Raw genomic sequence first — 12303 nt, forward strand, 5'->3', positions numbered from 1 at the left:
CCCTGATGTCCCGCGGGTGCTCCCCCTCTGCAATGCGCACCATCCACAGGAACTTGTTGATGTCGTCACCTGAGTAGCCGATCACACCTCCAAAGATAATCAGGACGTAGTCGACGTCGAGTGACCTCATGATTTCGTAGGCTGCACTCTCATTGGACGACATGGCTTTGCCAACCTGCAGGAGCACAGCGACACAGTCTGCGGTTTAACAATCTGTTTAATCAATAACCAAACATGTTTCAGACTTCACCAATACTTCACTGATTTAATAGAGAGGAGAGCAGTGACCTCAGAGCCATGAAGACAGCACAGTGACAGGCGGTGAATGAACGTGCTGAAGCTGAAACTTTACAACAGGGAAACTCACTGACACCCAACACATTTGAGCAACACTTGTTGCGGATAAACAGAGCATTAAAGTTAATGGAGCCAGGTTCACTGCTGTCAGTTTTGCTAGTTTGAGTCGCTCGTCACTTTTCTGCTTCTGGATCCTTCCAGGATGTGTGTGGTGAAATGATGAGTTTGTCAAACAGTTGTTTTTAGAGTTACACCTCAAATACACCAGATATGTCTGCAGACTGACTCCATTCAGTTGCATGTTGAATCCGTTTGTCATCTCACACAAGCTGTGTGTTCAGTCCATCAAGCTGTATGACTGACAGACAGCTGGAGTCACAGACCGAGGAGTTCCTGCTCTTCCCACTCCATTGATAAGTCTCCCTTCATTCATGTTGAGCTGGCTTCACTTCACTGGCTGTCTGTAACTTTAAGAGTTGATTTTAAAATTCTTATGTTTGATTTTAAATGTTTGAATGGTCTTGCCCCGCCTTACTCCCCCTCTCAGTCCCTCAGGTCAGCTGACCAGCTGCTCCTGCAGGTACTGAGGTCCAGGAAGAAGCTCAGGGGGGACAGGGCCTTCTCTAATGTTGCTCCCCGATTGTGGGAAAAACCCAACCCCAACCCTGATTTTGACACAGTTTGTTTGATTTTGAAAGTGACAAGTGAAACTAGGTGTTTCTAGGTAGTTCCCAGTCACGACTTTCTGTCCAGCTTGATCTTCCCTACGCTGAATTTATGCGTCCGTCAAAAATAGGACAGTAAGTAAGTTGACACACTGACTTTGATGGAAACCTATCTGATCTGTTGCCGGATCTGTGACAGAGCAGAGGTGGACTGCAGCAGACGCATCTGGTGTATTTCAGCCATCACTGAGTTACTGACGCATTGCTGTCGTGCTTGTTCCTCAAAGCAGCTTTCATATTGCTGATTTTATTTTGAGGTTTTTGCTGTGCACTCTTGAACATCACACACACTCTGTTCAACATCTTTATCCAAATGTTCCCTTTCTCTTTGTGATCTGAGTGACCTGCTGATAACAGCCCTTTGTTCTATATGCTTGTAATAAAATCTCTATTTCTTCCACTGAAAAATGTTTCCTTTGATCTCCTCAGTCACATTGGAGTAGACAGGCACAATACAACATTGTTAGACAAGGTTTTCAAGGAGGTTCCCCCAACATGACGTTCTGCACCTGCCTCGCTTCCCATTGTGTAATTAGTTAACTGGACAATTATTTGCAGTCGTGCATGCAGCTAACGCTAAAGCTAATCGGGTTGTTCTGTACATTAAGGCTAATGGTCCTGTTTGTTTAATGACTGAACGTGCGTATGGGCCCAGGTATTCTGCTGCAGCTCCACCCCCAAAAGACCTCTAGAGGGCTGGCCAATCAAAGAAAAGGGGTTTTACAGAGCAGGGCTGAAAAAAGGTTTTCTGAACACCAGAGAGAGAAAGTATGTTTTGTTTTGAGCTGTGAATTGAGACAAAATACTGTGGGGACAACAGGGGGACAGAATAAAGATCAAGCAAACATAATACCTCCTCTTTTAGTCAACCGTTAATATATGATATAAAGTCCACTGTCATAACTGTGATTTCACTTTCCTCACTGAGTAGTGTTGTGTCCACTAGGGGGAGCCAACGATTAAGTAAATAAGCAGGTCAACACCTACTGAGGATAATTTCCTGAATCTGTGAGGCTGTTATAAACACGCCTCCTGGATGATCAGATCACAAGTGTGGTTTCTCTCTGAAGCTTCTCAGGGAGTCTGAGCCTCATTTTGATACCTCGCAGCAGGCAGCTGTTTGCAGGAGAGAACCTCTGAGAGCAGCAGAAGTTAGACAAAGTAAGCTAACAGGAAAGAAAACAGAGGACCTTCAAACTGCTCATTGGCTGAACACTCCTCTCAGCAGACGCTGAAACCAGAAGTGTGGAGGAGTGAGTGTTTCAGGTGCAGCAGCTCTCACCAGAGCTATGTGACTGTTGTTCCACGTGTTGTTGTCCACCAGCGTGGTCCTGTTCGCCATGCCTGCTATCTGGTAGCCATAGTCCCACCATGACATCACTCTGGCGTGCTCGTCTGTGTTCTGCCTCAGCCAGTAGTAGGCCTCCCTGAAGTCGTCCAGGATGTTACGGGAACTGGTGGAGGGAGAGACAGGGTCAGTCTGACTTTACACTGAGTACAAATCAATACTCTTTGACTTTTAGGGATGGTCCGATCCAACTTTTTAAGCCCCCAAACTGGCACCACTACACGGACCTTGGTGTCAGCCAATACAGATACTGAGCCTATCTGATACCAGTACTATTTTGTTCTCTACTTCTTTACAAGAGGATGAGACTTAGATTTGTGTTTTGGCAACATCAGGCTTTTCTAACCTGATAAACTAAAACCAAATAAGAACATATTGAAACCGTATCATTACTTTTTGATGGAATTATAAATGTGGTGAGTAAATCTCTGACACTAACAGGAACCACAGAGTGGCTGTGAACCTCAGCAGTGGAGCAGTGAGGTATCAAACCTGCATAGAACTGAGTGAACAGATCAGCCCTGTCTATCTTTGTGAGTAAGCATCAGACCAATAGCAGATACCAGAATCAGACCCGAGCCTTACTGACACTTTCCTTACTGACTCTGACCCTTAAGTCCTGTTTCCACCAAGTGGTTTAGTTTGGTTCAGCTCGCGTTTTGTGGCGTTTCCTTTGACTAAAACTGGGTTAGGTCTCCAAATTACCAACCTGTACCATCCTACTTTTTGGTACCCTTCTGTTGGGGTGCCTGACTAAACTGATCAGACCCCAGAAGGTGGCGCTAGAAACACTGGAGTCTGTTCATTGGTGGAAAGAATCATCACTTCCTGTACGTGGCAATAAAAACAACACAAAACCCTGTTTAAATCTTGGGTCGACTTCCTGAAGAAAACTTTCTTTTTGTTTGGATACAGCATCATGAAACAGCAAGAAACTGTGTTGCATTTTTCTTCTTGGTTGGATTTATTAGCGGGGTACACTGTGGCCCGTACCAAACTGAACTGATCCATACAGCACCGCTTGGTGGAAAGGGGGCTTAAAGATTTTCAGAATAACCAGAGTTGGTTAAACAGAGTTTGAATCCTGGTTGAGTGGCATCAGCACTAAGTTTGAGCCTTCAGGTCTGATTCTTCTGAAGAGCAGTGGCTGCTTTTTCACAGGGTTGTGTTTATTCCAGATTTGTCAAGTGATTAAAGATCAATCAAGAAAACAAAAATGGATTTTTGTTGATTCATCTGAGAAGTCTGTATTTTCATCTCCAGCTTTGTTGATGAAACTATTTGTTCATTCTTTCTTCTTTCTATTCTTTCACTCCGTTTGTTTTTTTAACTAAAACCTGTCGGATTACTCTCTGGTGCCTTATTCAGCAGCTAAAGAGAGCTGTGGACTGTTCTTCACTTTGTGACTGCAAACTTGAGTTTGTCACTGCTGTTGCTGTTGTTGATGTTTACTCCGTGCTCAGATGATATCTGAAGCCAGCCAACTCGTCAACCAAACCAGAACTCATGATTTTTAAGACGCACAGGGATGCAGAGGAAACAAACTATGAGGGAAGAGAGCTGAAGCAAGATGATGGACAGAGGCAGGAGACTACAGCTGTGTCTCTCCCCCCTCATTATAAACAACTGGAGATGAGCTGACTGGGATTGCACTGAGATAAACTGAAACCAGAGTTCCAGTCCAGAAATTATTTAAACTACTCCTAGTTTTGTTTGTTTTATTCAATTTGTTTTTCATTAGCTATTCATTTGTACCTCCTATCACTACTATAATATTCTAACTTAACTGGGTGTGAAGGAAACTGTAATGGGTGAATTTCCCCAGTGACAAATGGAGTCCTTGGTGTTTTTTGGCTGATCACCTCTTAAAAAAGCTCTGTGTGTGTAAAACATGGTGTGTGTTTCTTCACCCGTCGTGGTTGTAGGATGCCAGCACCACACTGGGGCTGGAGTAGGCGTTGCTGGTGACCCAGGTGCAGTGCACAGCAAACATCATGAGCAGCATCAGCATCAGCATGGTGACGATGGACTTGATGTTGGGGCCCAGACCCTCCTCAGCCTTCTCCTGCTCCGACACGTGTTTTCGTACCTTCCCGGCCTGCAGGGGACAGAACAGAACCACGGGACACCGTTTGTTAAGGTTGCTGCAACCGTAACAAGACAAGAGCGCTGTGAAATGAGCTGATAATATACTGGAAGACTATTAACTGCCCCCACTGAGAGAACACCCAGACAGACAATTAACTGCTGTAGCTGGTTTATGGTGGCCTTTAAGGAGGCCTGTGATGGCTTTGCAATGCATTATTCCCGCTGTATCGATTTAGGAAATGAGCAACAAAAGGGCTGGAGAAAGGCCGGCTCTCACTGCAGGTCTGTTCCTGAGGACTAACGGAGTGAGCATGCAACAGACCATTTCAACCACTGTTTTATATCAGAAAACACATTTACTGGAAGCTTTTTTTTACCTCAAGACCCCTTACCTTTACACAACATTTAGTGCATCTGTTTATCAAAGCTGTGTTATTAGTGCAACTCATTAAAAAGTCCTTGTGAAGAGGACTGTTAAAGAGCAGAGCGTCTGCAGAGACCAGCAGACAGAGGGGAGGACTATTCATCGTATGTGTTAAGGCGAGAAAGAGGTGAGCTTAAAGAACAAAATGTCACTGCAGTGAGGCCGAGCGATTGATAAAAAACAGTCTGAACTACTTAAGTAAAAGCATAGAGAACAATTAAGAATATACAACCTGACCTTTTATATTTTCATAGATAACACCTGCTGCCATCACTACAGGTGTGCTGTTATCTTGGTGCATGTATGCTGTTATATTATTTTATTACCTGGAAATTTTAGCTCAAAATTTCTTTCTTATCTGTCTCTGGGTTAAAAAAGAAAAATTTTAGGGCAGGGGTCACAAACACCGTGCCCCGTAAGGCATGTTCCAAAAAACAGCACTGGTCATAACGGAGTTCCTCCAAGATATAGATGTATTTATAGAGGGATTATCAGTCTACGTCACCATAAAGATGCGCACGCATCTCGACCGCAGAAGCAGCATTTAGCTCCATTCATTCAGACGAGTTAGCGTTTTTTTCAACACTAAATTCAACTTGTTAGAAGCATCAAAGTGAACGGTTTTTCTGTGGACAGCTGTCAGAAACAATACTACACAATAGAGGCAACTTCTGTCAAGTTTCAACCGTTACAGCGCAACCGGTGTTTCAACGTTAATAGCGACCATGCTAACCGGTGACTTTCAGCAGACAGTAGCAGTGATTAACTGCCGAGAGTCACCAGTTAACAGGGTCACACTTTACACCGATACACCAGCGACGTCTAACTGTGTGTAATTAAATGTTTATTCTTTATCCAACCTCAGTTATATGTAGTATATATGAAGTTATATCCAAACATGGACTCAATATGGACAGTAAATAATGAGTGAACCTATGAATTATGATTAACAGGAACAGATTTTATGACCAAAGTAAAATTAGGGAATATTATGAAACCATGTTTACATCCTGGTCTGTCACAGTCTGATAAGTGTCCACGGATAATACAGTCATGAGCATCGAGTGACAGTTGTGTGTTTAAATCTCTCTCTGGGTACACGCTAGGTTTCCCCTCTAAAAACGTCTCTCCACCTCATATCTGTCCACTTGCTGATCTCTTCTGTCCACTCACTGCTATGTCACAAACCTGGGAGCATTTGCCATCCGTCAAAGTGATGATATTAAGTTAAAAATGTGTTTTTTTGTGGTTCACTCCTCCATGTAAGTTGACAAACCATTATACTCTGCAGTGCTTCTGCACCCAAGTTGCGTGCATCCGCCGTTGTTGATAAACATATAATCCCTCTATATTGTAGGAAACTACCACCATCAACAAAAATTGGTGACCCCTGTTTTAGAGACTTTGAGGGCTACCTGTGCATGCTGTCGTGAAGATGACTCTTAACAAGACATTCGTTTGTTTTGGAAATGAACTGAGATTAAATCTTCTTTTTGACTCTATTTTCTTTGTTGAAGACAACTTTTTACCAGATTCAACACCACGAGGTAAGGTATTTATCAACAGTTAGGTAGAGCTACACTTTGAAACGTGACAACAAGCAAACTTTGTCAGTTTGTACCGTAGTTTAGTAGCCCGCCATATTTAGCTCTACTCACAGCCTGGTGCTTGTAACAATATGTCCTGTTAGTCATCTACCAATCAGAGCTAACGTAACCTCACTCTTCATTTTATTGATAGACTCTCAACTTTGAACAGACCACTGCAGAATAACTGCTGACTGTGGGTTGGAATGGACATTAGCACAAATAGTGTAATCCATGTTTTAGCCTTTAGCTTTTGTTTTAGCGTTTAGCCTGTGTTTTAGCCTGTAAGCTTGTGTGTTAGCCATTAGCTCGTGCTCTATCACTCTCCTGTTTATCTTTCTTCTTCTCTTCTGTCTTTTTTCTGTCTGACAGTTAGGCTCCAGTGTCCATCATCACTACAAAATTAATCACAGAAAATTTCTCAGCAGGGAAAAACACAGATCTCTCTTCTCTCTGCTAAACTTCATCAGCCGGCGTGGTGTTGTCATAGAGACTTGGACGTGCTGTAAATCAATTATGTCCTGCTCGACCCGATCAGGAAGCTAAGAAGAAGCAATTTAAAATAACCTTTATTGGCATTGAAAATCTCATTTTAAGTGTGGATTACAACCAGGCATATATCTAGAAGGGAGACTTTTTCAAGATCAGTGAGAAACTCCTCACAGCCCCTCTAAAGAGAGCACGGGGGAAAAGGAACCATGGAAAGGCATCAGCTGAACTGTGTGAGAGTCTCGATGAGAAACAGAGGTTAGAAAAGAACGGGTCTGAAGAATTCACAGAAAGAGGAGATAATCAGATAATTTGTGTCCTTTGATTCCAGGCAGTTTGGTGTTTCAATCAATGTAGTGACTTTCATCTTTATAATCAAATACTGTCTTATCTGTTTGTCTATTTTAAAAGTGTTACATATTCCTCTTATATTAAATGTCTGGTATGAAACTCTGTGAATTGCTATCTTTGCTGGAATGTGCAACATAAATCATCTGATTCACCTTGCAGTTAATAATTAATGAGTTCTTAGAGAATGACTTACATTAAATAATTGAGGTTATAGCAGATAGATGATGTATGATAAGGGAGACAAAGTGCCTCATTACCTGAACTCAGACAGCTCACCTTGTCATAGAGGTTCCCAGCAATCTTCCTGTCGTCTTCGTCGCTGCTGTCCTCTGCCGGTGGGCTCTGCCTCTTCAGCTCGTCTCCCAGGTAGTGGTTCAAAAACGCTGGGAGAAGGCCACCGCCGACAACATGCACACCACCGGGGTTAAAGTCAGCATCAGTCGCACCATCACACCAGCAAAGTACACAGCACTGATGGCGTACAAGGCCACTGACGAGAGACAAACAGAGAGAAACAGAGAGAAACAGAGTGTTAGAGGTCAGGAGGCTTTCTCAGCCTGATGACTTTAATGTAATCATACACAACAAAACCACTTCATAACATTCACTTAAAGCTGTCAGGTCGTGTTAAGGTAACACTTCCTCTCTGCTCTTAGTCACACTTTTCTTCAGATCTCACTTTCAGGTGGAAACAGAAAACCACAGCAGCAGAGGGAATGACACCCACATGTTCACAACGCGCTCTGTGCACGTGTGGCTGCATTAATCAAGCACTGAAACTGAGATCAAAGAGTCTTGATGAAGTGAGGAGGAGGAGGAGGAATCATAAAAACTGGAGACAGATGAAGTGAGGCAGAAAAGGGAAGAAACAGGAAATGCAAAGGCAGAGGGGGAGTTCTTTCAAAAGGGAAAAAAAACATGTACTAAAGGAGAAGAAGAGATACTGTGAAAGAAACTCTGGTTGAAAGAGAAGTGATTCAACTCCTTAGCGAAAGAGAAGCCCTGAATGAGAGGTCCACATCCTGTCCACATGTCATGAAAGACATGTGGCCGGATGTTTCTGGGCAAAGCAAACCTCTCATCACTCTTAGTAGAACAAAAAAGGATAATTTGGACATATATATGCAAAAAAAATATTGGATATTGTATCTTAACTGTCAGGCGATTAAAAAAAAATTCCAATTAATTACAGGATTTGTAATTATTAATCTAATTAATCACATTTTTATCTCATATCTACTGAAGGTCCCCAAATAAAGAATTTGAATTCTAGGATATCACAAAGTTGTAGTGCATTACTAATCAATGAATACATGAAGAAGAGAAGATTTATGAATCCACACTTTTTCAACTAGCCAATATGAAAATGTCCGTGTTAGCTGAAATTGACGTTTAACCATGTACTGCGTCTATAGAAGTAAACTTTGTTTTCCAGCAGGAGGCAGGGTCTGGTGGAGTTTGTCAATCAAAATCCTGCTCATAAACTACTGTGGGTGAGAGCGGCGTGCTCTTTGGATGAGAGCTCAGCATGGATACGAGGAGAGGATGTGAGATGACAGAGACACAGAGAGACGCTGAGAGTCAGAAAAGTTCAGGCAGCTCACGCTCCAACTGACGATGTGTTGTGGTCCAGAGAGAAAGAGCGGCGCCATTGTAAGAAAAGACGACAGAGATCATGGAGAGGATCAAAGGATGGCAGAGGAGACAAACGCAATAAAAAAAAAGTATGTTTTGTCTGTTTTTAGGATGAAAAACAGGAAGAGAGATGTAAAAGAAGAGAGCCCACTCTTCTAGGTAGCTTTGGTGTTTTACATGGTCAAGAGAAAACAATATTATTTGGGTCTTGAAAGATTGTTCATGATGCTCTGAAAATGGCTGGCAGCCAATGAGTTAATTGTGTTAATTTTCATAATGGATTAATTTGCGCTGTAAATAATCAATCTTATCAAACACAACGTGACAGCCCTAGTAAAGAAATGTCTGGCTGAACTAAACGTGCTCTGTTGTTTCTAGCCGTGCTGGCTGGTAACAAGCCTGCTGCAAGCTGTCTGTGCTGCATTTATACAACGACCCCTTCACCAAAATCCAGTTCCACCTGTCAGTTCAGCTTAATGCATCCACAGTGTTAATTATTTAAAGGTTTAACTCTAAATTCTGTAAATGTTTCATGTTGCTTTTTTCAGGGGTTTAAGTTTATGTTTAAGTTTATGAGGGGGTTTGTGTAAAATGTGACACATCTGCCATGTTTTCGCACTCAGTGGTCTCTTTGTTAGGTCAGACTGTTCAACTGCTCATCACTCAGGTATCTAATCATCATCAGCCCATTGATGGAGCCAAAATGATGACTTTAATGTTTGGTATTGAAAATTAAATTTGGCATTGAAAAAACATCCTGAAAGTGAAAAAAGAAACACTGGCTTTGAACAAACATTAGACAAATAAAAAGTTATTATGGCATCAAAACAGGTATTGGCAATGATAGTGTTTTGCTGAAGTTAAAAACACACTTTTTTCAGCTTACAGTGACTTTTTCTTTCAACTGTCTGTCACCTTTTTGGCGTGGAGGGGAGGGTTTGGAGGGAAAGACTGGGAGTACTGCAGCACTTGGCTGGACTTACAAGACTTTTGAGTGTGAGACATCGACAAGTTCACCTGGAGCCCCCAAACAACAAGTCAGTCTCTGTCTTTCTGCTGTTTATCAGGAAATAGAATGGATCACAGTTAGTTATGAAACTGTCTCATGCTCAAAAATGATATGCAAATCACGCCTTCCTCAAACCCTCTCCTCCACGCCAAAAGACTAACAGGAAGTTGAAACTGAAAAAAGACAGCCCGCCGCAGAAAAAAAAAAAAAAAAAAAAGAAAGAAAAAAAAAAAGGAAAAAAAAATGTGATCAAATATAAAAACAAAACAAGACAGATCAAAACAAAACAACAACAAAAAATGTCTGTCATGCACACAGTGAGTAAAAGTGGAGGATAAACAAGCACCTCATCAAGTGGTACAAGAACAAAAGAGCAGGAAAACATTTAATGAGAGGCCCTTTTCTGCTTGATTTACTTCTGTTACACTTTAAAGAATTTATAAACCACACCTCCATAACTCACATACTGCCGCCAAAACCCTACAGCACAGTGCCGGATCTGTTGTGTTTACTACTCATGTCACACCTGGTTTTTATATCAGACACTGTTACTGAAATCAATGAGGTCCAGATATAAACCTTCCAAAGAAAATGAGCATGAAATATTTCAACACCCAACCTGTATGAGCGCCACCTGTTGCCCAGTGTAAGCTAGTTCTAACTCTGTCTTTGTCCACGCCGAGTGAGCTTTCATAGATAACAGATGGAAATACAGAGATCAAAGACTCAGACCATGACACCATGAATGATTCATATTAGGAGAGAAAGAATCATCATGCATAATCACAGAAACACAAACACTTGTATTTGAGCATTAGTGTTTCTTAAGCTAACAGATCAAAGAGCGACCGTTTCGTTAGTCTGTTTCAGAGACTCCACTAACAAAGAAACATTTCAAACACAACAACACAATCATTGAAAAAAAATAAATACAAGCTCTCCCGCTGTCTTTCCCTCTCTCAAAGTCAACCAGTCAGTGTGGACCTGTCAATCATGTCCTCTGCACTTCAGTGATTTGGTTGCATCACTATTCAAAGTGATGCAACAGCAACAGTCTGACAGGCTGCGAAGTCTCCAAATGACCCTTCAGTGTTCAACGAACAAGGCCAGAGTCGTCCACAGAGGCCTCCTCCTCACCAAAACAAGCAATCGATGAATAAAAACAGAAAACATGAAAAGGAGGGACCAGGAGCTGAGCTGATGAAGTGCTTGTCCTTTATTCTGTGTAAGAATGTCGTCAGATTTCACTGTTCAGTTATTTTTGCAGCGAGTCCCACGATATAAAGAGATCCACTTCTTTTTGACTAAGTGTCTGAGCCCAGCTGTGTCTCCAACCCTGTACTTCTGTACTTGACTTACTATTTTGAGTGTATAAGTGTGTTCACACTGACAGCATGGAAGAACACACTGATTTCTCAGCTGGCACACTCAAAACGGTCAAAAAGTTGAGAGTGGAAGGCTGGACACTTCTCAAACAGATCAAACGATGGATGATGTTTGTGATTAATGAACAACAGAAGAACACCTGTGAGCAGTTGTGAAAACAAAAATCATTTCCAGAAAGTGTGAAGGGACTGTTGGATTTGAGCTCTGGTAAGTCGGTAGTGTACGCAGTGTACCTCATATAAGTGTGCTAATGGACGCATCTGATTTGAGACACAGCATATGTAGTCGTTGAAGGCAGGTGATGTAACCTGGGAAGAAAGGTTCCTGTCCAGCCTGGGCAGGAACTTTCTTCCTGCCCTAAGGCACACACTCACACCTTTTGCCTCTACAGTCGATCTCTGTCTCAACCTCTAACTGGGTGCAGTGTTGACTGTTGTTACAAGACACAGGAACTTTTTAGTTTCCTGGAAGATTAGTTCTGGGAACTAGAAATGGTACTGGTACTTCAGGTCGGGAAGCATCTTAAACAACTTGATGATGTTTTTGTTTTCAAACTGAGTCTATTTTACTAACAGCAAAGATTGTTACCTCCTGTTCAACGATTCCATCAACACACATCCACAAAGATCGCTACTTTTATACTGACTGATCAAAACACAAAGGTTCCTCTAGGGGTAAAGTTTCTTGACCTTTAGCCTCTGCTACTCTTGGCTGTTTGTCGGGTGTTTGTGGCTCTCACCGAAGACGCGCTCATCATTGATGTTCTTAATGCAGAACCAGAGGCCTGCTGGGAAGGTGCAGACCAGGATGTGCAGGTCAAAGAAGAAGGACACCCAGGTGGTGGGCTGGTGCTCAGACACAGAGGCTATGATGGGGATGTGGATCTTAGCGTAGCTGTGGATAACAAAGAGGAGGGACAAGTGTTAGTGAAATAGAGACAGAAAGGTTTGCATATGACTCGTGCC

At 42.3% G+C, this 12303-nt stretch overlaps 1 protein-coding gene across 1 annotated transcript in view; it reads right to left on the reverse strand.

The window, feature by feature from the left end:
• Positions 1–12303, reverse strand: part of LOC141800381 (dolichyl-diphosphooligosaccharide--protein glycosyltransferase subunit STT3B-like) — a 93952-nt gene that overhangs the window by 4644 nt on the left and 77005 nt on the right. Inside the window, 6 exon segments of the mRNA XM_074682869.1 lie at positions 2–175; positions 2305–2476; positions 4281–4468; positions 7585–7683; positions 7686–7798; positions 12078–12232. Coding sequence (XP_074538970.1) covers positions 2–175; positions 2305–2476; positions 4281–4468; positions 7585–7683; positions 7686–7798; positions 12078–12232 — 901 coding nt within the window.

Source organism: Halichoeres trimaculatus, unplaced genomic scaffold, assembly GCF_033239565.1.
Source record: "Halichoeres trimaculatus isolate MK-OKI-2021-1 unplaced genomic scaffold, fHalTri1.1 fHalTri1_scaffold_12, whole genome shotgun sequence".
Lineage (NCBI taxonomy): Eukaryota > Metazoa > Chordata > Actinopteri > Labriformes > Labridae > Halichoeres > Halichoeres trimaculatus.